The 26,940-nt window shown below is 30.9% G+C and overlaps 1 protein-coding gene across 1 annotated transcript in view; it reads left to right on the top strand.

Annotated features, from left to right (window-relative positions):
- Nucleotides 1–26,940, top strand: part of LOC114944801 (uncharacterized) — a 113,761-nt gene that overhangs the window by 63,189 nt on the left and 23,632 nt on the right. The window contains exons 2-3 of the mRNA XM_029320844.2: nucleotides 20,347–20,460; nucleotides 22,317–22,430. Of these exons, the coding sequence (XP_029176677.1) occupies nucleotides 22,361–22,430 (70 nt within the window). The 5' untranslated portion in view covers nucleotides 20,347–20,460; nucleotides 22,317–22,360. The remainder of the gene's footprint in view (nucleotides 1–20,346; nucleotides 20,461–22,316; nucleotides 22,431–26,940) is intronic.

Raw genomic sequence — 26,940 nt, 5'->3', positions numbered from 1 at the left:
AGTATTGGACTTATTTTTTATTGCTCCTGGCCGCATTCTGATCCGATTTTTATCCAAAGAGAGGAACTTTTATATAAATTCTAAAAAGACTCTACTTTTTATTATGTAGAAACATTTACGAGATTATAGTTTTTGATAATAAATAAACAAATAAAATTACGCAATTAATTCAAATCTTGCGCGCATATACGATTAATAAACTAACATACAAACAATAATTTATTCACTTCGGGATTACTGCGCCGGCGCTTATCTAACAATAAGCTTCTTCTCTCTCTCTCTCTCTCTCTCTCAGGTTATCGAGGTCCTCATGGTCATCAGGGTCCATTGACTCACACGCATGACACTCTGGACGATATTTCATGATTGAAAAGAATTCCATTTCACATAAAAATCACATTTCAAAAAAATAAAAAAACAAAGAATTATAACGATAACTTCGAGCAAGGGTTAAATCCAAAACGGAAAAAAAGGAATTGATCGATGGATTGATTGATGTGAATGGGACAGTATAATTTAATCGTTTTAGCTTTGCTAGAGCTCGAGAATATTTTTCTACAGTGTGCTGAATTGAAATGTTATTTATAGAATTGGATAAAATCTTTCGATATATGGAACTGTACAGACAATATGACGGAACATAAACTTTTTATTATGGAAGAGTGCAACAGTAATCGTGAAAAATATGACTTTGTTTATTACCATTGCTTAATGCACTTCAATAATATAGCTATTAACTCAAGATTAAAGTCGACTGCTACTATACAGCTGCTTGTTAGATTATTATCAAACTTTAATTTCTACCAACTTAAAGTACTTTAAACTCGACTTCGTAGCATTATTATTATAGGTAGTGAGATTAAACTTTGATAATATTAAATTTTGTAACATAAATAAACACAAAAGTTTTGCATGCGAATCATATGTATATAACAACAAATTAAACAATAGTAAAAAAATAATAAATCAAATCGATATAATGAATCTGGCCTTGTAAAAATATATTAAACGTTTAAAACATTTGATTAAAAAATTGCAAATTTATTTTTATTTGTTTTGCAAAATTAATTATTAATTGTAGATTGTAACAATTTAATTTAATTTTATTTGTAATATTCACGAAACCATCAAACAGTGATGTTTCAATCTTGCACATTATTAGTCACAAAATCGTGAGTATTCCGCATAATTTCTCTTGGGTCGGGGCTATATCTCTCTAGAGCTGTTCCTTTTTATTCAGCGAGCGTATAAGAGAAGTTACAGGGATGCTGAGTTTCGGACGGTCGCGGCATCATAAAAGTAAAATGCTGCCGGGCCGACGTGCTAAAAAAAGCAGTTATTCGTACAATTTCAGTAAGTGAACTTTATGTTGTCGTAAAGCGCAGATATCGAGCCAGTGCTTTTGATCTAATTATAATTTTTCACTCAAAAATCAGAATATAAATCGAAAGCGTTTTTGTTCCAAGTTGAAATAACAAAAGACCCGTGCGCAATGCATATAGCGCAGCATCGACACCCGACATTTAAGAGTATAAAAGAGTATGACATAAAATCACAATGTTATTTAATTCATTTTCTTTGAAGTCGATAGCACTGTATGGCGAGTGAATATTTTAATCCCCATGCGAACAATGGAAATAATCGTCCAGTTAATTTGTGACATTCAGTTGTAATTCCGGAATAATGCGCACCTGTTACTAACCCGGCTAATATGAAAAGCTGGCAAAAAATTTATACAAAGTTAGAGCTTAATATTCTGCTCTGCTATTGTCAAGTGCTAAATGCGCGGAATTTTACTTGCTCGAATATTGTTTGAGGGGAAATTATCTTGGGACGCATTAAGTATCTTTTCGATGCATTTCATACTTCGGGAAACAACTGCGTCTGCAAAACCGCGTTATGTCATCTCGGGACCACCGAATCAATAGAGCTCCTCGACTGGCGGTTAACTATTTGCATTGCCACAAGTGTGGATTCGTACTTGCGTAGGCGGATGCTGTATGTTAGAATTATCGTATGAATTCACGTTCGCGCATTTATATTAATCTACACATTTATAATAAATCTAAATCTGTTATATTCGATCTTCATTTGCGTGAATTTCATGAGACTTAGTAATAGCTTTTGTAATCTAGAGATTTGTAATATTTGAAAACTTTTTCAAACGTTAATTATATGGATTTCTTTAGATCTGCGCAATTACATGCTCGTAGTCGCAAGTTGCAAAATCGCTTTTTTTTCCATCCGATAAACGGAAATCCTCGACTGCCAAGTGGATTATAGTGTAATCCTTCCGCGACATTCGAAAATCTGCCGCAACGCGATATGCCGCGGCATATTATCCTAAATCTCTCTTTATCGTTCTTTTATTTCATAATTTTATGCAGGAGCGAGTAATCTTTTCTATCGCAAGTGATTAGGATTCTCCATCTCTTTATTTTATTTTCGTGATAAAATGATACGCTTCGTGAAAATTTTGTGACCTAAATATATGTACATGTATATGTACTGTAATTGCATATTAAATATAAACGCAGAAATTAGAAAGTACTATTGGGAAGATAAAAATCATAGTATATACAACTGTATTGTTTAAAAGACACTTAAAATTTTATTGTAAATTTCTTGTTTATTTTATCATATAATTTTTCATCGAGTAATGAAAGCTGTAAACAACAACAGTCATTTCTTTTCTTGAGAATCGGAATTAAAAATTTTGCAATTCTAAGGTGGATTTTCATATAATACACTTCCGTTGCTCGATAGCTTTATCCATAAAAGAGAAAGAGAAAGAGAGTTGCCTTTTTTTATCTGCCCGTAAATTTGGGAATGAATAGAACCTGGACAGGGTTTGCAGAGTCGAAATTAGTTCCCAGGATGGCGTCACGCCACGTTCGTGACGTACCACCCCGTTCGAGAACATTTTACTTCTCTGTGTTCCATAGGATTAGTTATTCGCGGCACGAAGTCACGTATTTAAGTGGTCGCAAACGGTTCCGAGGTTGTACTGTTGTTGTAAAAAATTCGAATGTGACATTGCCAGAGAGAAAAATGGATCGCACGAGCTTGGAGTATTCGTATGCGTTGCTCCGTAGTATTTCACGGAAATATTTTGTCATTCTTATTTACGTGGAATTACGCAATTCTTTACGTGTTGTGCTCTGACTGAATATTATCTTTTGTTTCTGTCGTTTGATTAAGCATGCTTGTGCGAAATAAATGTCACAAGTAAATTTTTTCTACAGATAATTCTTATTTCTCTACATTTTTTTCATCAAGTTCTTTAATGCTTTTATATAAAAGAAAAATTTATTTTTCATATATGAAAATCGAACACAAAAGAGATGCTGCGAGCATCTGAAATGGCATTTAATGATTGCGTTAGTAAGATTATAAATGATTATATTGATTGATGCGATGTCAAGATATGCGCATTGTGAAAGACATATAGAATTATCTTAACGTTCCAGTCGGTTCGTTTGTGCGCGCGTCTGGACTAAGGTTCATCACTAATAAGATTGCTGGAACACAGTCAATGAGAAGCAATAAAGCAGCTTGAAACTGCTTTAGGAAAATTGGCATAAATGGAACAGCGACTGCAAACCGGCGCGTCCATTGTTAAGCGGCTGTAATCAATATGTGCTTGGAGTATTACGTATTAAATTGGCACGTGAGAGGCTTAGAATGCGGTTCAGTCTGAGATTATGCTTACGGTATATTTGTTGGAACGATTAGAACTAATTATTTATTCCCTAAATTCGTAATTCGTAATTTTTCTCTCTTTCCTTTTTATATCACAAGATCAATTATATTAGAATTCTTCGTTATTTCTTTGAAATTTAAATTCTTTTGAAAACAAGATTTATCGTTTTTTTTAGAAATATATTAATATAAAATATTAAAAAATGTGATTTTTTATCTACAAATTTTAATTTATAATAATTTGATAAAATTAAATTATTCTTGATTTATCATCTATCTTAAATAATTCATGTCATTTATCAAAACTACAACAATCAATTATAATATTTCGCAATCGAGGAGTAAGAAAATTGTCTTAGATTATAGAATTGCCAACTATCGAAAGCACTCTATTCGCGAAACTTTGCGGACTAGTGCGCCGTCTTGGTGAATATTCTTCGAATTAGAATGTTTTTTTTGGTACATCGGAGCTTCATTTTGCTCCGCGAGATCTACAGAGATTACATTTGCGTTCGCATGGTAACTAGACGCAATTTGACGACTGCACGTTGCACACGCGACAAATGCATAATGTGACTGACTTGCATATGCATGAAGTGACGGAACGTACTTGCACATGCACAACGCACACGTACTGCGAATGTACGCGCATCGTGGACCACAAGAGAACAAACACGAACGACAAAGCAAACAACTGCGCGGCCACGAAACGTCGGAACAGTTTCGAAACATTAGAACATTGCAATTGAAGTTTTATTACGACCGTTGCCACAATGGTAATGATAAAATAAAAGATCTCTCTACGCGCAACCACACTAATTCTGCAGTCGACTAGTCATTTCCTTCTTCATTAAGTATTTCACGTAAAATACATAACGTTTGTCAAACACATTAAATGCATAACGTATGGCTTTTACTTGCAAGAAATATATTTGAAACTATGTATTTCGTCGAAGATTACAATTATCTTTTAATCGGTAATCTTTTCCTTGATGCTAGCAATATTCTAATTATTGTTTTCTTCAATTAATATAATTCAAATTTTCCATAACTATAACTTTATAGTCTTATCCAAATGTATATAGATGTGAAAATTTTAACATTCTCCGTTATGATGCGAATAAAAAAACGCAAAGTACTTTCCGCGATTGTTAGGCGCGAATTAAAGCACGCATGAAAAACGTGTCTTGTGAAGAAATTGGTCGTAAATTCCATAGTCGGAAAATCTTCCATCTCTTTATGTAACGCTTTGCGTCGTTTATTGCAATGTCTGCTACCATCTCAAGATAAGAGGTGCTGCCTACTCCTTCTTTAATCTCCGCTTTTTCAAGATGAGCGTTCTGCGGTCGATTTCTTTAAACTTCCTTTAATAAAACACGTTTCTCTCGTTTGACATAAGTACAATTTCTGTTTTCTGACTCGCGCAATTTTCACCGCTCGTTCTTAACAAAAGGAAATTCATCCGCGTCAATAACTAGATAACTGGAATTAGAGAGTGATAGGTCGAAAATATTGCATATTGATGTAACGTTCCGTAGCATCGAAAAAATGGCAAATTCATTTTTGCAAAAATTTATTTTTGCGAAAAACGTATATTTTTTAGTGGTGGCTATTGACCAATAATATGAATATATTTGGTTTTATTAACGTTACCTTTTATTTTCATCTTTTTTTTTATTGTTAACTAATTGTTATTGTTGAAAAAATATTTGTTCTTGCATACCAGTTTGCCAGATAGATTTTGTAACATGGTATGAAATTATTTGAAAAATGTGATATCCCAGAGAAGCCGTTGTTTTTATACTTTTTTCTTTGTCTGATATTTTTTATTAATATGAAAAGATTTAATTTTGTTAAAACGCGTGTGGGTGTATGTATGGCGTCGAGGAGAATTAACAATCCATTTTTAATTAAGATGGATATATATATATAAATTAAAGATAATATGTAAAAGCATAATATTACGCTTAAAGATAATATCTTTAAGCGTAATATTATGCTTTTACATATTATACATACAAAATTACATTATAAGGTGATTGATTAAAGTATTATATATGTATAATATAAAGTTGCAAGCAATTATTTCTTAAGAATATTATATATCTTTGTTACGAAATCACCTCTCGTGACGTAATTATGTTCACGATTTCTCATTGGCGCAATGGCGAATATGACAGGTACGCTGTAGAGATCTTCAAAGAGAATGTAGATATTAATACCTCGTTACATTTCCGACTTTTGCAGAAGCAATTTCAGATGTCAATCGAGATGTGGGAAATAATAATAAAGAAATAAAGCTTAAAAGAATTTTTATAAGAAATGTCAATTAAAAATTATTAACAAAATAAATGTGAAATTATAATAATGTAATTATAACGAAGTATCAATTACAACAAAATTATGAAACGTAATTAGTATTCTCTCTGGATATAATTCTTCTTCTGTCTTAGATTATTGGTGCGTTTTAACAGATGCAGTTGATATAAGACGCTGTAAAGAAGTTAATAAAGATGTTACGAAGTCTCCGATAAACGTAGAAATTGGCACGAAGGAAATCGATTGGGGTATCGAAGAAAGGGAAGAAAAATGTTAGCCAAGTTGTACACTGCGGTACAAACTACATTCGTGTCATGTTGTTTTTCTTTAGAACGTTGTGTACTTATATATACTTTTTTTATCCAATGTATCGAATCGATACGTTTATCTGAACTTGACGAGCATACTTCTGAAAGACGGCGACGTGAAAGAAAAAGAATGAACTTATAATTTGGGATATCATTGAGAATATAAAGCAGGCGAGCATAGCAAAGCAATTATTATATAACCAACCATTTATACACATTTTTTTCCTATCTATTCTTCACGCGTTAAGTCTGTAAGAAACGTAGCGAAAAATTTGCGGTCAGTAACGCCGGTGGATTTTTGAAGCGCAAGAGACGCAAATTAAACACTACCACGACGTGAAGAGAATGAATAGAAGCTACATATATATAGGTACGTAGGATAGATACGAAGTATAAACATTCTTGTGGAGAAGAGACGAATTGACTCGCGTTTTTAATGAAAGAGAACTCACGCGCATACAGTTCGTGTAAATCTACAAAAGAAGAGAAAACTAGGGATGTGAGAGATATATAATTATGTAGGTAATTAGACATACCGTAGATATATTCTCAAGAGGCATGTAAATAAGCAAAGCATACAGTTAACATAAAAGAAACTGGAGTAAATGGGAAAAAATTGTAATTAAAAAATAAGAATTTTTTAAAAATTAAAGTTATATAAACTATTAACTGTGTTTTAACAATTTAAAGCATTTAATGTTATTCGAAATACAGTCTTTAATTTGTTGAGAATTAAATAAAATAATTCTTTTTAAGTTTAATTTAAGTATTTTTTATTGTTGATAATATGATTAAAAAATAATTAAAAAAGTATTTATTTTAATTATAATATTTTTAGCTTTGTGAAATACTGTAATTTCAACGAAAAAGAAAAGATACTTAGAGGTAAAATTTTTTCCATAATATTCTCTACCAAGAGGTAATGAACCGTTTGACAAGTGTCGCGGTCCTTAAGAGGCGTCTAAGTACTACTCTAAGGTAATTTCGCAAAGGGAGAACGCTCTTGACGCGTCTTGGTATACATAGTACATTTTGGAGAGTGTAATTAATCATAGACTTTTGAGAATTTATCTATCGTGGACGTCTAACAGAATCTCCCCTCCCAAATTAAAATATATTTCAATCGCATTCAAGAGTAAAATCATCGAAAAAGTATGATTACTACCCAAGAAATTGTAAAATTTAAAAATGAGAAATGAAACATATTATAATTTAATAATAAATTAAAGTAAAAAAATTACTAAATATTTAATCTTAAAATTAAATCTTCTGTTTAATTATATTTATTTTGTATTTTAATTTGAGTGACGTTGATAAAATATTGAGATTTAGTAATACAGTTTGTTAATATTACATTAGATTTAAGATTTTCAACAAATGACATGACGTAATATCTTAATATAAATATTAAAATTTATTAACATTTTTTGTAGAATATATATGGAGATGACAGTAAAACTTCAGGGTAATATGTAACGGAGGGTTTGTCTTGGGAGTATTCAAATTTCTTTTTATGAACATCTTGTATTATATTACAGAACATTTATGCCGCACTTAGGTATCATTTTATTTTACTCATATTTTCATAGCATCCCATATATCAAGAAGATTCTTGTTCTTAATTCTCATATATCCTTTATAAGAAATAAAATGCTTTTTTCGCATAAATCCAACGATACAGACAATAATCGTGCTATTAAACATTCTTTGATTTATAAAATTATTCACTATAAAATTATTTTATTGTTTTTTTTTTATAATATTGAGTGCAATTGAATAATTTTGAATAAAAAAACAACTACTCTATAAAAACTCACAATAATACAGAAATGTGTATGTAATTAAATAAGTACTCTGCAAAGATTTTACGCCAATTTACCCATGATAATAAATCTCTAAATATGTATTACTGAAAATTATACGCCAAATGCAATCTGAATTTATTATACGATCTCACACTTAGATGGAAAGCTGTGATTTGCATATTTCTCTTTATAAGATTATTCGTCTCATCACTGAATATGTCACATACAGTTAATCAAGTTTAGAACTATCTAAATTAAAATTAAAATTAAAATTAAAATTTTATTATATTAAAACGAGCATACTCTACACATGACGTTATTTAAGATTTATCTTAATTTTCGCGTGTTGTATATGTATTTTCTAGAGGAAAATATGCTTCAGTCTTTGTTCAATTATTGTTGAATATTATAGAAGTTATTTTTGCATCGCGCAATTTGATATTATATTCACGCTTATAAAAGGGATTTAACTTAGTCATGAGCAACGATCCCTTGATTAAATCAGACTACAATGAAATTATATTATATAGTCGAGAGACGAAAGTAAAGGTGGTGGAAGGTTTTGAGTAGGAAGCAATAACCGACCGACGTTCTGCAAGAACGAGGCTTTTGCAAATGTATTCATTTGGAATCAACGCGGTGAGATGTACTCTTTTTTAAAAGTTTACTTAATTAACCACGAAGCCCCAAAGCACGTAAAAGGCTATTTAAAGTGAGTTATTCAACTTTATGAATCTTTTTATCCGAAGATAATTAAATAAATCAAGAAATTATTATTATTTTTTTTAATATTTATGTCCACAGTTATATGTGTGAAGCAATTTCTTAGATTCAGAAAGTTTAATAAATATGCATGCCTTTTTAGTATTGAAAGTATAAATAATAATTTTTTTACACTGGATTAAAAAACACCGTAATTTTTTCTCGGTTATTGCTATTATTATTTAAACTTGTGATCAGAGTTTTATTTGCCAGTCAACAAGCAGCCGTGCAAATAACTTGAAATGAAGAAAGCGACACGTGTACAAGTTTTACGTGCCAGGCACGTCTGATCTCCTTTAGATTGTCCCCTTTTTTAGGCTGTCCCGGTAGATCTTCTCTTATGTTCAAGAGACTTGAGAGCTTCTTCCCTGATATAGCCAGATCCCGACTAAAGGGGCTGAATGTGCGTCGAGAGGTCGAAACTAATGAAATTGATGCACCCCGGGGGTTGACATCCGACCGCATCCCTTGATTACGATTCTTTCGGAGTCTATATCATTTCTATTTGTCGTTGAATGGTGAATTTATGTCCGTATAATGCGAATAGTGAAGATCATGAAAATATAATTTTATGATGCTGAAAGAGTTACAGTTGATAATCACATAGGGAGATTTTAATATTAAATATACATATATAAAAATTCATTAAATGGCATATAAATTGCCTAAATTTTTAATTGATTATAATATTAAATAGTAATTAATTACATAAAAGGGTTTTTGTTGTGTGCTCTTCAGAGACATTTTCTATATCTTTGACGCAACATATATCTATCTTTGCGTAAGCTACTTAAAATTAATGTGCGTGCGTGCGTATGGACGTATATGTTTGTTCTCAATACACGTACGCGACAATATATGAGATACGGATTTGAACAAATATAGGCCGTTGACAGCGGTAACTCTGATGTATCGGAAGATTAGGAATTCGGTGGCGCCATACGAACAGAATTTTCCTTTTCTGCTTTTTGCTGCAAAAAATTGCCGTAGCACCGTCTTAAAACTTGTGCCAATCCGAAGAATGGACCGCTGTAACGGCAAACTTTTAACTACGGCTTACATGCGAAAATGCGCTTGTTATTATTGCCATGGCAACTTTTTTAAGTGTCGTTATCTTCTACTTTTGTGGTCGAGTTAGTATTGGCACATAGGAGCAGTAACAATAGCTTAAAGATGGGATTTTATAAGAAGTCTCCCTCAGATTACTTGGAAAGAATATTCCATCATGAAAAATTACTTTTGTGCATTTTTATTAGTCAATAGAGGGAAGAAAAATCGCATTTTTTAAAATAATCTCGCAATTATGAAATATATGAAAATGATAAAAGAAAAGAAGATTAAATATAAATCAAATATTGCAAAAAAACTTAATTATATATTAATTATATATTAATTATATATCAAGAGTGTAAGTTGATTATCCTAATTCAAATAATATAGCGATATGTTATGGTCAATTTTTATTATATAATTGATTACTTCGTTCTAATTTTTATACAATGCAAATTTAACATGACAATGTAAAATATAAAATCAGATATTTGTAAGAATTTTGTAATAACAATTTTATTTACAATTCTAGATTAATGAGAGTAGTAAAATATCATTGATTGATTTATATTTTGTTTACAAGAATTTATGGAAATACGTCAGTGAAATAATGTCAGGAAACCAGAATAACCGTAAATTTTATCTTACATGTAAGTGACGTAGAGTTATCTTTCGTCTTATGGTTTTCGTCCCTTCGGTGCTGGCTTATGTATCTCTATACACATAACCCATCTCTGTCATTTCTTGTTCTCATTCTCTCTTGTGAGCACAAAGGAACTCCGAGATAAGTCAACATCGCGTCGCAATACTTTTAAGATATCGCTATACCATTATTTGCACAGAAATAATAAATTAAATCATATATTCTAGCCGTGATTACTGGTCAAACTATTTAGTTTAGAAAGATATCTAAAATTCGTAGGACACTTGATAAACTTAATATATAATGTGGCACAAATATCGCAGAAAAGCTGAAGAAAATATGTTAACTTTACTCCGATCCCGACAACGCATTTTATCTTGACAGTTTGACTTCAGGGAATTTTCGTCGAAAACGTATTTCCGTCTCGCCTTGGCATGCCAGCGAAAATCATCATAGATGAATGCGAATTGTACCCGATGCGTTGCAATTGCAGGTGTTTGTAAATGTCAAAATTGTAACCGTCAGGAAGTTTTCTGCACGGCAACTTTTTACGCTCGAGAAGATACTTCGTGAAAGTTTTCTATAGAAACAAGAATGCATTGGTGGAAGTGTTACAGAATTTATGAAGTCTCGACAATGTGACCTGATCTTATTTTCGTAAAAATCCCTTTTGTAATCTCACACTAGTTTTTCGCCAGATGTCTGTATCGTTTCTTCTTTATCATTATAGATTAAAAAAATCTCCCGCAGTTGGCAGAAAATCAATTACAATAAAGAACCAGTGATGCCAAATTCAGGACGCGCGTATCAAGTCGAGCCAAGTAATGGAGGGGACGTACATAATATATATATATATATATATGAATATATATATATATACATATATATAAAAATTTCATTCCTCCTCTCGGTTTCGTTCGCTCGGCTCAGGTTCGGCTAATTTGATTTAGACTGATATAAATGTCAAAATTATGTTGTCTGTAACATAAATTATAAAGAACAAATTATAGCAGTGCTGAAAATAATTAATATTTCAAAAAATTATTATTGTAACACGCCGAATTTTTTATATCTGCAATAACAGATATATGGAACAATTTTATAAATTTGGCATCGAATTGACTTTTAATCTACGAAAACAGATACGCGAATTGTTGCTATTGTTCTCTTATACAATGGCGAATAAATATTATGAGAGAAGAGAACAAGTGAATAAATGTCCTCAGAATAATATCGATCGTTGATAGTAGTTACATGGCGTCAGCTGTTATTAATTTTCCGATATCTGCGGTTTTAAGTACGATTTTGAATTGTAGTTGTTTCATAACCGCCAGTTACACCACTCACGTAAATTCGTTTATGTCATAGTAAAACCGCATGACTTTTCACACTCTTTGGTGAACGTGTTCGCTCATGTTTGAATTGAGATAGCAATGCTCGATGAACGGATGTTAAATAGAATCTATGACATCTATTGCATAACGCATAAGAGACATTATTTTCCGAACATTTGCATCTCATTTGGATAGATTTTTCCTCATTTTCTACTTCTTCACGTTCATATCCTAACATTACTGTGTTATTTTATATATAATTTCTAACACGAGCAAAATTAAAAAAATTTTTTGAAATATAGAATATTTAGAAGAATTTAAGATAAATTAATAAATGAAAATAATGCTGAACGTAATAATTCTATTTTATTAAAATTAGTTTCAATTTAAATTAATTAAATATCAACTATTCGTGTCAAGACTATCATCATAAACATCAATTTTCGCGGTTATTACCTTAAGAACGCTCTTTCTCCATTTGTTCAATATTCATACACAGGTCCACTTTTCTCAGTCCCGAGAATCTCGAGCTTCCAATTTCTAGTCCTTCCATCATGGTTGTTCTCATCGTCCGCGGAAATCTGTTTACTCTATGCGCTTGGCACACTTCCTCGGTTTTCCCAAGTTTGCTCGGGCTAAGCTGCCAAATTGGTCACCATTACTCATGCGTGAATCACGAAAATAAAGTGAAGAGAAACAACGGAGAAACGAAAACAGAAAATAATAGAAAACCGGAGAAAATAACAAGTTTCCATTGTACAAAGAGATTAAATTATTGTCAAATTATATTCGTGCTTATTATATATTTATATTTAAGAATTTATGCAATCGAAACAATATACGTATATACGAAGAATATAGCAAGTGTTCTTCATCGATGTAAAATATCACAAGTGATGTTTTTCTTTCTTTCATCTCACAAATCGGACGATTTGAAGGAAATAAAGAAGCTGTCAAATATCGCGTCCGTTTGCAATGTCAACTTGAAACAGAACAATTTCTCGTGTCAGAATCGCAATCGTTGACTTAGGAAAGATATAAATCATATATTATGTTGGAAACTGCGTACATCAGAAATGCATTTGTGACAGATAACATGCACTTATATATTGTACCGCATCGTTTCGACATATCGGCAGTTTATGCGCGTGTTATTACGATTTCTTCTTTCTCTCAGAATGAATTCTGTCTATGCTCTCATATTTTTAAAATAAACATTGAAAATATCTTATTTTTTTTGCTTTTATTTTTTAAGAGCACTTTTTAGCAAATAATAACGCAACTTTCCATGTTCAGTTATATTCTCTGGCAAGTTTTACTTCCGCAACTTTTATTAAGATACTAAAAAGAAAAAAAGAACACTTACTAAAATGCTGTATATCTACGTTATGCGTTGCCCTAATATTATATTCTAGCATGAAATAAGTAGAGACGCGCGTATCATAAACGACTTAAGTAGTAATACTTGCCAATAGGCAGACAACAGGCATCTGTTATAACACATCGATGCTACTGTTAGATTCTAACTTCTTTTGATTATGATACATTACATAGGATGATTCGGGATGTGCAAATACAGAGATTTTCTATTTAATTTAAATGTTATAATTAATTTATAATTAAATTTCAAATTTTATTTAATATTTATATAATTTATGTTTTTAAAGTAGATGTTATATAATTAAGCTCTATTATTTATTATCGAATAAAACACATTTTCTTAAATACAAGAAACATGCATAGAATATTGCCCGGAAAACATTTTTTATATCATTTCTTGTCGATAATTACAGCATCACGCATAATCTGCCGCGTCTTCAAACACAATTTTTTGTCTATGAAATTATTAAATTAAAAATATCCGCATAAGTGCATATCTTTGCTTATTCTGTATAATATAAAAAAATTAGAATCTTAATGCAATATCGAGCGTAACAGATGTTGGTCTACTGTATTGACAGCATTACTACTTAAGTCGTTTGTTCTACAAAATTTCTAAACTACGCGACAGGATGTATTTAAAGGCGTCACTCGTCAGCTATTTTACCGGAAACTTTGTGTTCTACTGACAAAACTTTAATAAATCTCGGTAAGAAGTTGGCTTGTTTTCTGAATGAACCTGGTGTCTAGGTAGTTGATTAATATTTTTACCGCGTGAACTTTTAATAAAACCGCGTATCCGTCAAGCCTTCTGTCTATATTATTTCGTGAAATATCCGCTTCGAGAATACCGCTGGGCTCTTTTGAACATAAGCAACGGAAAATACACTATCTCCCGAGAACCCGGTATATGCAGTTGAAACAACGGAAGCTCGATTACAAAAAAGAATGTAGAATCACTTTAAGCGAGATCTAATAATACGCGACCTGGAAAATTCCAGAATATATGGTTCGGATATATGGCTAGATTTTTTCCGAGAAATAACCAAGAGAGTTTCTGGTTGGGTAAATATCTTTTACATAAAATATAAACTGCCATATAGCTGTTGGCTATACTTTAAGAGAGACTGAAATCCTAAAAATAAAACTCCAAAAGCATAAAAACTTCATAGCTTATCAGAAAATTCTTTAAAAATCTAATTTTTTAAAAATTTTGTCAAATTTTGTTATACATAACGGATATTTAACTTTATAATATTAATCACAAAATATTCGATTAATATTTATATTTTTCATTTTTTATACAATAATTGTTTTTATATATTTATTTTATCAAGAGTTTAATTTTCAATTTAATTTAGAAATAAATTTTTATTGAAATAAAAAATGCGAGCACAGATTTATAAGTTAATTTCGCGATCGTTATATGCGTTGACGTAAAAAAAAAAAAGAGGATTTTTTTAGCGGTAGTAACAATAATGTAGTTATTATATGACGCGTCCTCGGATAATCAAACAAAACAAAAGTACGAAGAAAAAAAGTTGGTCTCCCCGCCGTTGGCAGCGAAACGCGGCTACACTCGCAAAACTTTATTATCAGGTCGACATCGTGTTGAAAAAGGGAAGGCAGAACGATAGAGGGTATTTGCTGCACCACGGAACTATATGCGGTCGCTTTGTTTTCCGTGTTCCGCGGGATCGCGGGAAAGTTTGTTGTATAAGTTAAGGACGCTATTGTATATGCATATATAGAACTGCTCGATGAAAAGCTAATATGCGCGACCGCGTTATGGTATATCGAAATAAATTGATTATATCAAATCCAATTAGAACTCATTTTCCTATTTATAATCTTCAGTTTAAGCATAATAATTTCTGATTGTCATTTTATATTAACAACGAGAAGAAGTGGAAAATATAATGTCTCTTATTAATACAATATATATATATATATATATATATCTCGCCAAAATTAGAAATTTTCCGATATTTAATTAAAAATAAAATTTAGACAATTGTATATATATAATTATTTATTAAACGAATTATATATAATTCTTATATATTTATTTTTAATTTAATTTAATTTAAAATGTTATTAAATATACGTATTATGATATTAAGCTTCTTCTCGTAACCTCTTTTATTAATAATGTACAGGTGAAAATTTCCCATAAGCTCGTAGATTAATGAGAGCATCTCGAGGGCTCAGGACATAAAAATAGTATGCAGATCTCGTACGCGAGAGAACCGAGGATTATGTTATAAAATAGTTGCGTTCCACGAGCATGAATCTTAAAGAAAAGTCAAAAATAGAGAAACATTATTGCAATATTGATTGGATACAAGATCAAATCAGAAGGGTAGGTATACGCAAGAATATTCGAAATCTCAAGACAAGGATGCTGTCAAAGTGTGAGGAAAGAAGTTAAGATTTATGACTTGGTATATTGATATTGATACAAGAGAGAGAGAGAGAGACTATAAATCAGTTATCATTTGATTTCTGTTGTTCATATTTATCTTGTGCCTCTTTCAACATGAATCTCAAGTTATAAATCAAGTATCTTGAGTGCTGTATAATTTATTAACACTATAAATATAAATTACAGCGTTCTCTCTTTAATTAATTGAAGAAATCAGCCTTCAACACAAAATAGCGATTAAATAATATAATAAAGTTTATTTTTCATGTATAAATATAATAAAAATTGATTAGAACATATATAACATATATATATAATTAAAAATGTTTTGATATTAATAAAATATCGCTTATATGCTACACTTGATTAAGACTAGTATTGACACATTATTTTCTCTCGAAATTGATTTTGATGATTTACGACGCTCTCATCACAAAGGTGGAAATAATTTAGCTAAAAGGTTCAATATATGACAATGCACGGCTTTCCGCATCTATCGTAGTTCACAATGGTTTATGTCCTGTCACGTCATTTGGCGTAGCTCTATATATCGCACCTAGATTGCGTGTCACGCGAGAGCGTATACACATACATATATAGTTGGCGCGTGTGTGTGAGCGTTGCACTGCGATGCACACTACGAACAGGAATGGCACGAGAACGAATAACTAAAACGTCCTTCTCTTCATCTCTTTTTACGAAGAGACATTTTGTTCGAGATTTAAAAAGAAAATAGTTATATATTTCTTGATAATATTACATTCAAAAAATATTTTTTAATCGAACGCAAATCTATGTGTGTACATATAAAATAGAATAACTTATTTTAATAAGATAGTTATTAAAATTTGAATGTCAAATTTTTGTTTTAAATAAGAAAAATGAAAAGAGTCGTTTTTAGGTCATAATTATATCAAAGCCACCGCAGATCATATTTTCGACGATGTCACACGTTTCTTTCTTTGAAAGAAAGTGTCTTAGATATATAAAAGTCGTAAGTGAATATGTCGCTGCATCACGTTTCAATTTAATAACTTAGCCTGATTTAAAGCCGTCGACAGCTACATCGAAGAGTTGGGAACATCGAAGATAATATTCTCGTGCTTTCTCTCTTGGCCAAAGTATATGCGAGAAAATGAAGTAGCGAACGAACTTTCCACGGGCGAATAACTTTTTTATACTCATGATGGATAGCTAAATTAATATCACTTCGTTATTCCGCGGATGAGGAATATTTACGAGACGTTACAGCGACAAAAAGTGACACAAAATTTCACATTGACATATAATTACAAACAAATGAAAGATTTATGATCAGTTGATTGCAGTCACCTGAAAAATATTATTTCTGGATAAATGTAATTAAAAAATGTCATTTATACGTGACGTTTGAACTTTGTGTAATCATTGAAATTAAAAATTAAAGTTATTCTAATTAAAATTTTAAAGAGCAGGCTATACCGAAATACATACTTGACAGTTGATTTGATTTAGAATATCACGTAACGACTTATGATTATATCATCAATAATTATATTTGACTTGAGATTAAAAAGAATAATATTAAAAACAAATATAAAGACGAATTAGTCGATTTTGTTCACGAATGGCAAATTTGTTCAAATGAATTGATTGCCACGCAAATCGGTTTAAGTTACGGTGAGACCCAGATGGATTTCGCTATCCGGCGAGAAACGAGGTTAACGATTTCAGGGTGAATTTGCCCCAGGTACCCGACACAGAATACCGGCTTAAAACCTATCGGGTTACTCGCTGTTAAAGCCGCGTTTTAACTACAATGCGCGCACGGCCGTACGGAAGCGTCCGCTAATGAAACGCACAATTAACTGTTATCGCCGTCGCGCATCCTGGGACTTTGCTAATCGAATTCTCGTGTGATTATGCGCATTTTCCCGTTCAATGCGAAACACACATTATCCTTTCCCGTAAGCAAATTGTGCAATTGGTCTTCTATCCTGTCAATAGCGTTCGATCGCGTCACACATTTGATATACGCATATACATACATATATATAGTATATATAGACGTTGATTAGTTGAAATTAATTAACTAATACAAATTGACTACATAAAACGTAGCAATAGTAATATGTATATGTATTGATTTACACTTGCTTTATGATACAATTAATTACTACGAAGTAGTAAAATTAATTATATACATATGTATATACATAATTAATTCCTTAACCATAAAACAATAATAACTATATGTTTGCATTTTTTCTTCTGCATATTCAAAAACAATATAAAACTTTATATAGAAAATAATAGAATCTTTCTATATTATAATTTATTAAAGTTGAAGTTAAAAGTTTGTGTGGTATTGAAAAAATAAGTATACTATTCGAAGCCTAATGAATATTCGAGTCTATGATTCGATTATTGTTTTAGCGCGTTCGTAATTCGAGTTTAGATCGTTCAAACAGTGAATAATTGGATGAAATATATTTGTAGCTTTAATAAAGTATCATTAATAAAATAATTAGCGTTTGAAAAATGCGATGTTTTAAATGTTGAACAAATAATAACTTTACGTGATCGTAAAATATCTCATTGTTCCTTCGTTGCAATAAATAATGTAATAAAATGCGAATCGCGAATTAAAATCCAATTAGAATTGAGTGTGCAAAATATTGCATGATTGTTGTGGATATTGAACGCGATGACGTACCCATATCCTTCCCACTCGAGTGTGACTATGAATGACAATGGACTACATATGTACGTATACCTCTATCTCTACCCTCAATCCCAGCGCGCACCCATTCTTCCCCTACCGCATAAAATATAATTTATTATCAATAACATTAGCATTCAACCTCGATGTTGGCTAACGCGTTATTGCTGACATTCTTGGACTTTATTATTATTCGCGCGTCGATACTTGGAATAGGAAAATAATTTAATGCGAAACAATCCATTAAGAGATGTAAAGCGCAATTGCTTTCCATGATTATTAATGCTTATTAATTTTTAATTATGCTTAATGATTTATCGGAATTCGTAAACTGGAAGTAATGTGGCATTTCTTTATTTATGATAGAAAAAAATAATACATTACAAGAATTCAAGTTCAAAAAGTCTTATCTATTTAATTCAAAATTTGTTCAAACATTTTTAAAAATTGATACTTGTTTTTTATGTGTAAAAATATTTGTTAAAGAATATTATTTTATTGCATTTGTCAAAAAAGAATTTATTGTATTGAATATATATATATATTTAATAGATATGATTAGAACTAAATTTTGAATAAATAGAATATAAAGTTTCTTTTAATTTTTTTATGTATTGTAAACCTAGAATTAATTATTAGCGGTTTTAAAAAATAGTTTAACAGATAAATATATAAATTCAAAAATAAAATTAAAAATAGAAAAAAAACACATACATATATATACTCAATCATATAGATTCTTTTTACTTTTTGAGACGTATAATAAAATACTTTGTCAAATATTTTTGTACAAAATCTACAAGGCTTAATATAATCCCGAATTTTTAAATATATATTTAAATAAAAATATTTTTGGTTATACTTTAATTGTTATTAAACTATCTATTTCTTCTTACAAAGTATCGTAAGATATGCTAATTACTAACTATTTTAAGATAATAACATTTGTTTTTTGTGACACATAACGCTAACTTTTACAAAATTTTAAAACTTTGTTATTTTCTAGCTCTTAAATTCTTTATTACTTATTTATTTCAAGTTTTTAAAATAATTTTATTGTGTTTAACATATACGTAAGTAGCTATTCTTCTGCAAGCTTCTTTAGAATTCTAAAGTTTTTAATTTTTGCTTTAAGAACGGCTCCAAACTTTGCTGTTTATTGTTATTTTCTTTCTTTAAACTATATTATAGACTGTAAAGGTGCGTATATTACAATGCGCGTGTAAGTTAATAAAGCTTTAGAACATTAATGAAGCCGTTAGCAAGTTGTGTGAAAAGTAATTCATATATATATTTGTTTGCATAAGAAATAGCCGAATGAGAAACGTGTCTATTCACACTGAAATGCACTGATCTGTAAATGGAACGCGAATGCAAGCCTCGTTGAATGGTAAACGGTAGGGAGATGAGTCTAAAGCAGTAGTTGACGCGAAGCTCTCGATTTACTTCGTGCGACGAGCAATTTGACGGAGTGCGCCATAAAGGAGAGTACCTCGAGTTTGAGAGAAGGCGTTCTTGCTAGAGCAATTTTGATAATAGCGATTCGCTCGACATCATATATACCTATTGCTATTATCGATCATGTCTTTTTTTTTTGTAAGAACAATTTCTTTTATCAATGATTATGTATTTAATTACCAGCTAATTATCAGCATAGATAAAAATAATTTTAAATTTTATAAATTCCAAAGTATAAGTTTGTTTTTAAAAAAAATTGTATTTTTTTTTTCTCAATGTTCGACAATCTTGTTTTATATGTGAAAAAAATATATATTATATTTATAATAATCATTTTATATAAATTTTTACTTTAAATAAGTATTATACGAGAATAAAATATTATAGAGATATTTTAATCATTAAACGAAAATTAATATTGGCTATTGAAATTTATTTTTAAATGTTATTTTGCTATAGAATTGAGAGAAACCAAACATTTGAACAATGTGAGAGGAATATATGGAGGACAGACACCAAACAGACTGGGCAGATCCGGCGAAATTACGAACACGTGGCGAGACGTGAAGCGGGGTAAGTTAGTAAATTACACTCTGTCTACATGGTTATAATTTTATTTAGAAAATTATATCTTAAGTTATAGAGTTACATGTTATATATAGAGGTATATATAATTAAGATTTGCGTGTAATATAATTGTAAGATATGTGAATCGACAACTTTATATCGTCGTGATTATCTTTCTCCCACTTTTTCTTTTTCTTTCTCGTTTTGATATTTTTTTTTCTAAATTATATAATTACATACATTTATTTTACAAATTAAAAAATTGTTTTGTGTTGTCATTTATCAGATTTTAAATAACGATATAATAAAGTTGTAAATATGGATTAAATAACTATTAAATAAAATATAATAAATTATAATATAATATAATAAATTATGAAATAATAATAAATTGAACATAATATACTAATTTTTAATTTTTGATAAAAATAATATCAATTTATTTTGGATATGTGCACAATTATTTTAAAACAATGCTATTGTATTGATTTATAAATTACGCTACTAAATTATTGTACGAGATGCTCTCAATTTTGATTTTAACTCATTGTCAGTTTCAAACAATGCTGCATTTTCGTTTTAATGGAAAAATCGCATTTTTGATCGGAGATTATTACACAAAAAAACAACGAAGATAAATGAGTTTTAATAAATAAAAGTCTGTGTGGCCTAGATCTCTTCTTGAGACGCTATGTTATAAGCGTTCGAATTTCACCTCACGTACGTATCACATGGTGTAAGCCAGATGACGAATGAAGAACGGAAAGAGCGGCGATCGTTCCGTTCACCGAAACTTCAATTTCCAAGTTTTGATAAATTTCACGTTTTATGAGAAAGAGGAAAGAGAGTATTTTGTTTCAACGAATAAAAACATTTCAATGAATATGTCTTGCTAAAAGCTTGGACAAATTCCAATTGTTAATTAATCTTTAAAACTATGTACATTTTAAAGACAAATTTGTCTTTAGAAAACTCTTTCATTTGGTTATAATGTATCTCGTAAAAAGTTATAAAATATTTATTCCTTTTAATAACGACATTGAGATAAAAATATCTAAAAGGCGATTGAAATTACTTAAACTTAAAAGAAACGGTATAGAGCTAGATGATAGACACTATTGATCCTTTTTTTCTGATATGAGGCAGTTATAACAGTGCTCTTGCCAGCTTCCAAAAAGATTATGTCTATAAATATGTATGATGGCGTGTCCAATTTTCTGAGAAAGAACTATTAAAATATCAAGAGGATTAAAAATCGCTTAAAAACGCTAAGCAAGCTCTACAATGTGCGCATATGTTCTACAATAAATATACCAGAATATAAAATATATACACACAATATATGATATATTGTGCTATATCTCATTTTCCATAACAAAAGAATGCACAACTCGTCAGTATGAAGCAATTTCTAATGAACAAAAGCTATTTTGTGATGAATATGAATTTATTTAGGTGAATAAACATGCATTTTGTATATATTCATATATATTGTTTAAAATTTTGAACGTGTTTTTATTCAATTCTTATAGAATTAAAATTTTTTTATTTTGTACTGTAACACATAATTATAGTTTTGGAACATCAGAATTTACCTCTGTGAAATTAGCACCTCCACCATAGAAAATCAAATTAAGGCTATTGCTCATTAATTTGTACATCATCCAAATCATCGAATTGTTAGAAAAAAAATATATATACATATATATTTACACGCGAATTAAAATTGAAAGTTATAATGCATTATTTTTTATTAGAAAAAAAATTAATCTTCTTTTATTAATATAAGTGAAAAGTATCAAGTTTGATGTTGAGATATCAGGTATTGTGTGATGTACAATATGTCGTTCTTGGTTTTTTAGCGTTGAGCCTGCTGTGCATAAAGAAATTTTCCGGCAGCGCGACAATGCTGGAGGCGCCGCCTGGAAGTCGTGAGGATCTCGTAGAGGCGGCAAGAACTCCATGTACACCTACTGGTAAGTGACGCTGGCGCTTTATCATAAAGTTCGAAGGGAGTTTCGGGAGTTGGTGAAATTTATTAGTTTGCTTAAACACGTTTGGGTATGGTTCTACTGGTATGGTACCGAAATAAATGGCCACAGCTTGATGCCATTGTACGTTGTTGATAGTTGATTACATAGACTATACTAATTCGAAAGCGACTAAAATCTGGTAAATTAATAACTGTATTTCAAATATATCTACAAAACAGAGAAAATATAATTATCAAGTTATTGAATTAATAAATCTATGCAGATCTATTATAAATATAAATAATAATATGAACAATATTGTGCAATTAAAGTGTGAATTACTTTTTTTCTTGACATAACTAAATTTAAAAATTATGTCACATTAGGAGAACTATTATTCGGACATATGTATACTATGTATACTTGAATTGCAGAAGTCATTTCAAACGAGATGCTGAGAGAGATGTCAGAAATGTTCCCGTAATCTCGAAACACAAACTCCTTATCACGCTCACTCTCTATTCACATCCATTGCTCAAATTTTATCACTGCATCGCGACGGCTATCACTCACTCCTGAAAGGCGACGTTACAAATTACCCTTGATCAGCGTATAACGAATTACCTTCTCGTTTTATCAGATTGCACTCCGCTACTTCCGCTCTCGACGATTGCAATAAATTAGTTTCTTCTCTTACCTCCACCAGGTAATTACAATCTTGTCTGGTAACATCATTAGAAAATTACCACCGAGAAATATTTTGTTAGGATCGCTCCTTGACGTATCGTCCTTTGTGCCGACGCAAAAGCATCCCTCTCGCATAAGGGATGCAGGTATCGCCAGACACCGTCTCTCTTTTCTCCCTCGAACCGGTATCGTCGACACTGGCGGTAATTGACACCGTTTTCACGGTTAAACCGCTTTCCAATTTTCCTCTTATTTTCACGATGTAATAACTTATCGAGCCTGGCGTAAGTTTAGCCACAGGGCCGGTCAAGGGGGATGAAAGTGCTGTTGGCAGCGGCTACTAACGGCGTTTAAACGTATATATAGAGACATCTTCTTTAGAAGCCGTCGCCGAGATAAGCTCTCATTGGCGACCGAAGCGTAATCACTATGGCTTCCTGAAATAGCGCGTCAACTCCTCGCACCGCCAACACCGAGAGTCCTTGCGGAGGAGCGTCGATCACTTGTCAGTAGCAGAACTAGCTTTTGCAAGAATTACGCTCGGTGTCTTGCGGCAAACTCGACTCTGTAAAAGATTATATAATTTACCTTTCAAAAAGTTGTACAAATTTCTACAACTTTTCAATTAATTAATTAATAAGTCAATCATAAATCATAATTAATCACTTATTTTTTAATTTAATAATTTATGTTATATATCATTATGATTAAATTTTAATAAAAAATACAATTTTTATAAAAATGGTATATCGTGTGCCGTACAAAACGAGATCGATTTCCTTCTCGTCGCATTTTGAGTTTCCATTTTTCCGCAACATCGGGACATCATAAATCTCATAAGAAAGTACTCTCGCGAGTGCTCTCTTACGAACGAACGACGTGCGATGATGATCGAGATGCAGATCGAAAAAATTGGAATAAAGGCATCTGGGAGTCTCGTGGGACGCGACCCTCGGTCTCTCTCTCTCTCTCTCTCTCTCTCTCTCTCTCTCTCTCTCTCTCTCTCTCTCTCTCTTTCTCACTCTCAGTGTGTGTGTGTGTGTGTGTGTGTGTGTCGCGTGTTCCTGACATAGAATTTCCATCTTTACCTCATAAATCAAAGTGTCGTCGATTTCGCGACGGTCGTCTATTCTCCTCTAATTTTTGTTGCAGGTCACCATCTGCCGAGTTTGTGGAAAAGTAAATAATAGCCGAAAAATGTCGGCATGTTTTAAGGAGCTAGGTCTTAAAAACTTTCGACTCTCGGCTCTCTTCGTCTTCGTTCTTTCTTCTTTTTTTCTTTCCCATTCCCTGCCCCCTTTTGGTCCGTAACTGTTCCCTTCTTCGTGGGGCAACCTAGAAACTTTGGTAATTACGCGGAATTAAGCTTCTTAAAATTTATAACACGACCGGCTTGACACATTAACGATATAAGAGGCAAACAAACGATCGAGTTAGAGATGTAAGGGAGAAATGGATTGTCACTCTTTATTTTGAGTACGAGAAATTCGTAAAATATGATACCTACATTGAAAATATGAATTTTAGAAAAATTATAAATTAAAAATTATTATTTTTGTACACTATAATTGTGCACATATGTTTTACGAATATAATGTATATTTATGTTTTAAGTTGTGCGTGTATGTATATTTTAAATCATACATACGATGTAACATTATAAATACGATTGAAACGTAGATATTATGTTTCCGCCAGTAATTAATTCATCATGCTTCCAATAATAGCTCGTCTGGAAATCTGAGATACGGTTATTTTTATTCTGATCCTTATCGATTCTCTATACTATATAATCGGTGAAAGAAAATATAATATAGATTAAATATTTACTTTTAATGTGTAATGTCGTTCATTATTACTTCTGATGGTTTTTCTTAACGCAGCTTATAAAAATTTATATAATATATTGTAAAATAATTCGCGTTTCTGCCGTAAATTTCATATCGGATAAAGTTATAATGCGGAAACAGTTTGCGACGAGCGAGTCGGTGTGCACTGAAATTAATAATAACGCGCATGAGGGCATCCCACGCGCGTCTGTTGTATTAATTAATATGAAATTCTAGATCGGCAACTGTCACGTCGAGAGCGGAACCGCTTTCTTGTATAATTAATAATAATCCACGAAGCTACCGTAAATGCTTCATTACGAACTTGAATATAAACGCGTAGAATGTCGCTAACAAAATGAAAAGGTGGAAGAAGTTTAGGCAGGAAAAAAAATTATTAAAATATAAAAAGCACACACATCTGGCATAACGCCGCATACATTAATTACTTTGCGTGAATTAATGCTTCTTTCTTCTTCTGCATATTTATAAAAGAGATTCAAATTTGGGAAATATTAAATTAGTTGTGATTCAATTAATAACGATATTTAAATTTTACATATTGCGAAAAGAGCAGCATCTGTTGAAATCCATAAAAATTTAATTAACTTATAAATTAACTTTGCTAATAATTGATTGTATTATTTATTCTCGAACGAAAGACCATTTTGTTAATGTATTTCTATATTTTTCAACATGCTCTTTTATTTCTTTATTTAAGTTTTAATCATTAGCAACGATAATTAATTTTTTCTTAATTTTAAGGTCGTTTATATATAGCTTATGGTATGTTATCTATTATTTCTATATTGTTTATTATCTAGGACTATTTCATTCATGTATTTCTATATTTTTAAATACGTTCTTTCATTTTTTGAAAAGTTAATTATTGGCGATGATAATAAATTTTTTCCAATCCTTGAGATCGAATTTAAATACCATGCAACATTAGATCTCGTTTTTTAAAATAATTATGAAATTTATGAATTATAAAACATTTGAACAAAAATCTAGATTCTCAAGATTAAGATTCGATTTTAATCTTATAAAATCTAATCTTGTGATATATTGCAAAGTTAACGAATTAATATATAAAAGTTACATGAAAGTTTGTGATCAATTGGACTAATCAAAGCGTATAATACGCATATATTTTGAGCGAATATAAATTATTACGTTTTTTTAACTCATCGTGTATATGTTACGCCTTTTCATATTTATTCGCGCGGACAACCATGTACCGATAATGCGCTTCGAACACAATTTATCGACAATAATTGACAAACCGGATTATATATCAGGCATCGCGGCTGCGATTACTATCGGCATTTTTCCTTTCTCAATATCATCAAGAATTCGATATCGGCTCGTAACGAACGACTCGATCTAATTAAACTTACTCGCTGAGAGAGACGCGATTCGTAGTGCAAATGTTTGCAAATAAAAGCAATCTGCCTTTACTCGATATTCAAGAGCTAATCGAAAATAGTCTTACTAACAATAAGTACCGTGTCTATTTCTCTTGCTTTCCTTTATATTTGCACCAATAGTCCGATAATTACTACTAATCAAAATTGGAATAATTTTAACTTGATAGACGGTAAAATTATCTGTATGTGTGTGCATTCTTTATATGCAGCATGATAATTCGTAGAAATTACATTTTCATATAACGTAAATAAAAATTGAAAAAATTAATAAAAAAATAATACACATATATGTACCTATAATATAATATTCAATAATAACGCGATTTATCTATATGATAAATTTTGTTATGCAAAGAATTTATAATAAAATTATTTATATATTATTAGTAGTAGAAGATTAATAAGAATATTAATAAATAGCACTGAAACATCAGAGAAGTAGTAATGGACAGTTGTATCAGAATCTGGAAATTATAACGCGTTAACACTGTTTATATAATTTATAGTTTTATTACATTAATTTAATGTAATAAAAAAATAATTTTGACAAAGGGAGTATCAAGAATC

This window comes from Nylanderia fulva, unplaced genomic scaffold (assembly GCF_048542155.1).
Source record: "Nylanderia fulva isolate GAGA-0341 unplaced genomic scaffold, ASM4854215v1 Scaffold13, whole genome shotgun sequence".
NCBI lineage: Eukaryota > Metazoa > Arthropoda > Insecta > Hymenoptera > Formicidae > Nylanderia > Nylanderia fulva.
This window is presented reverse-complemented; position numbering and strand designations above follow the sequence as displayed.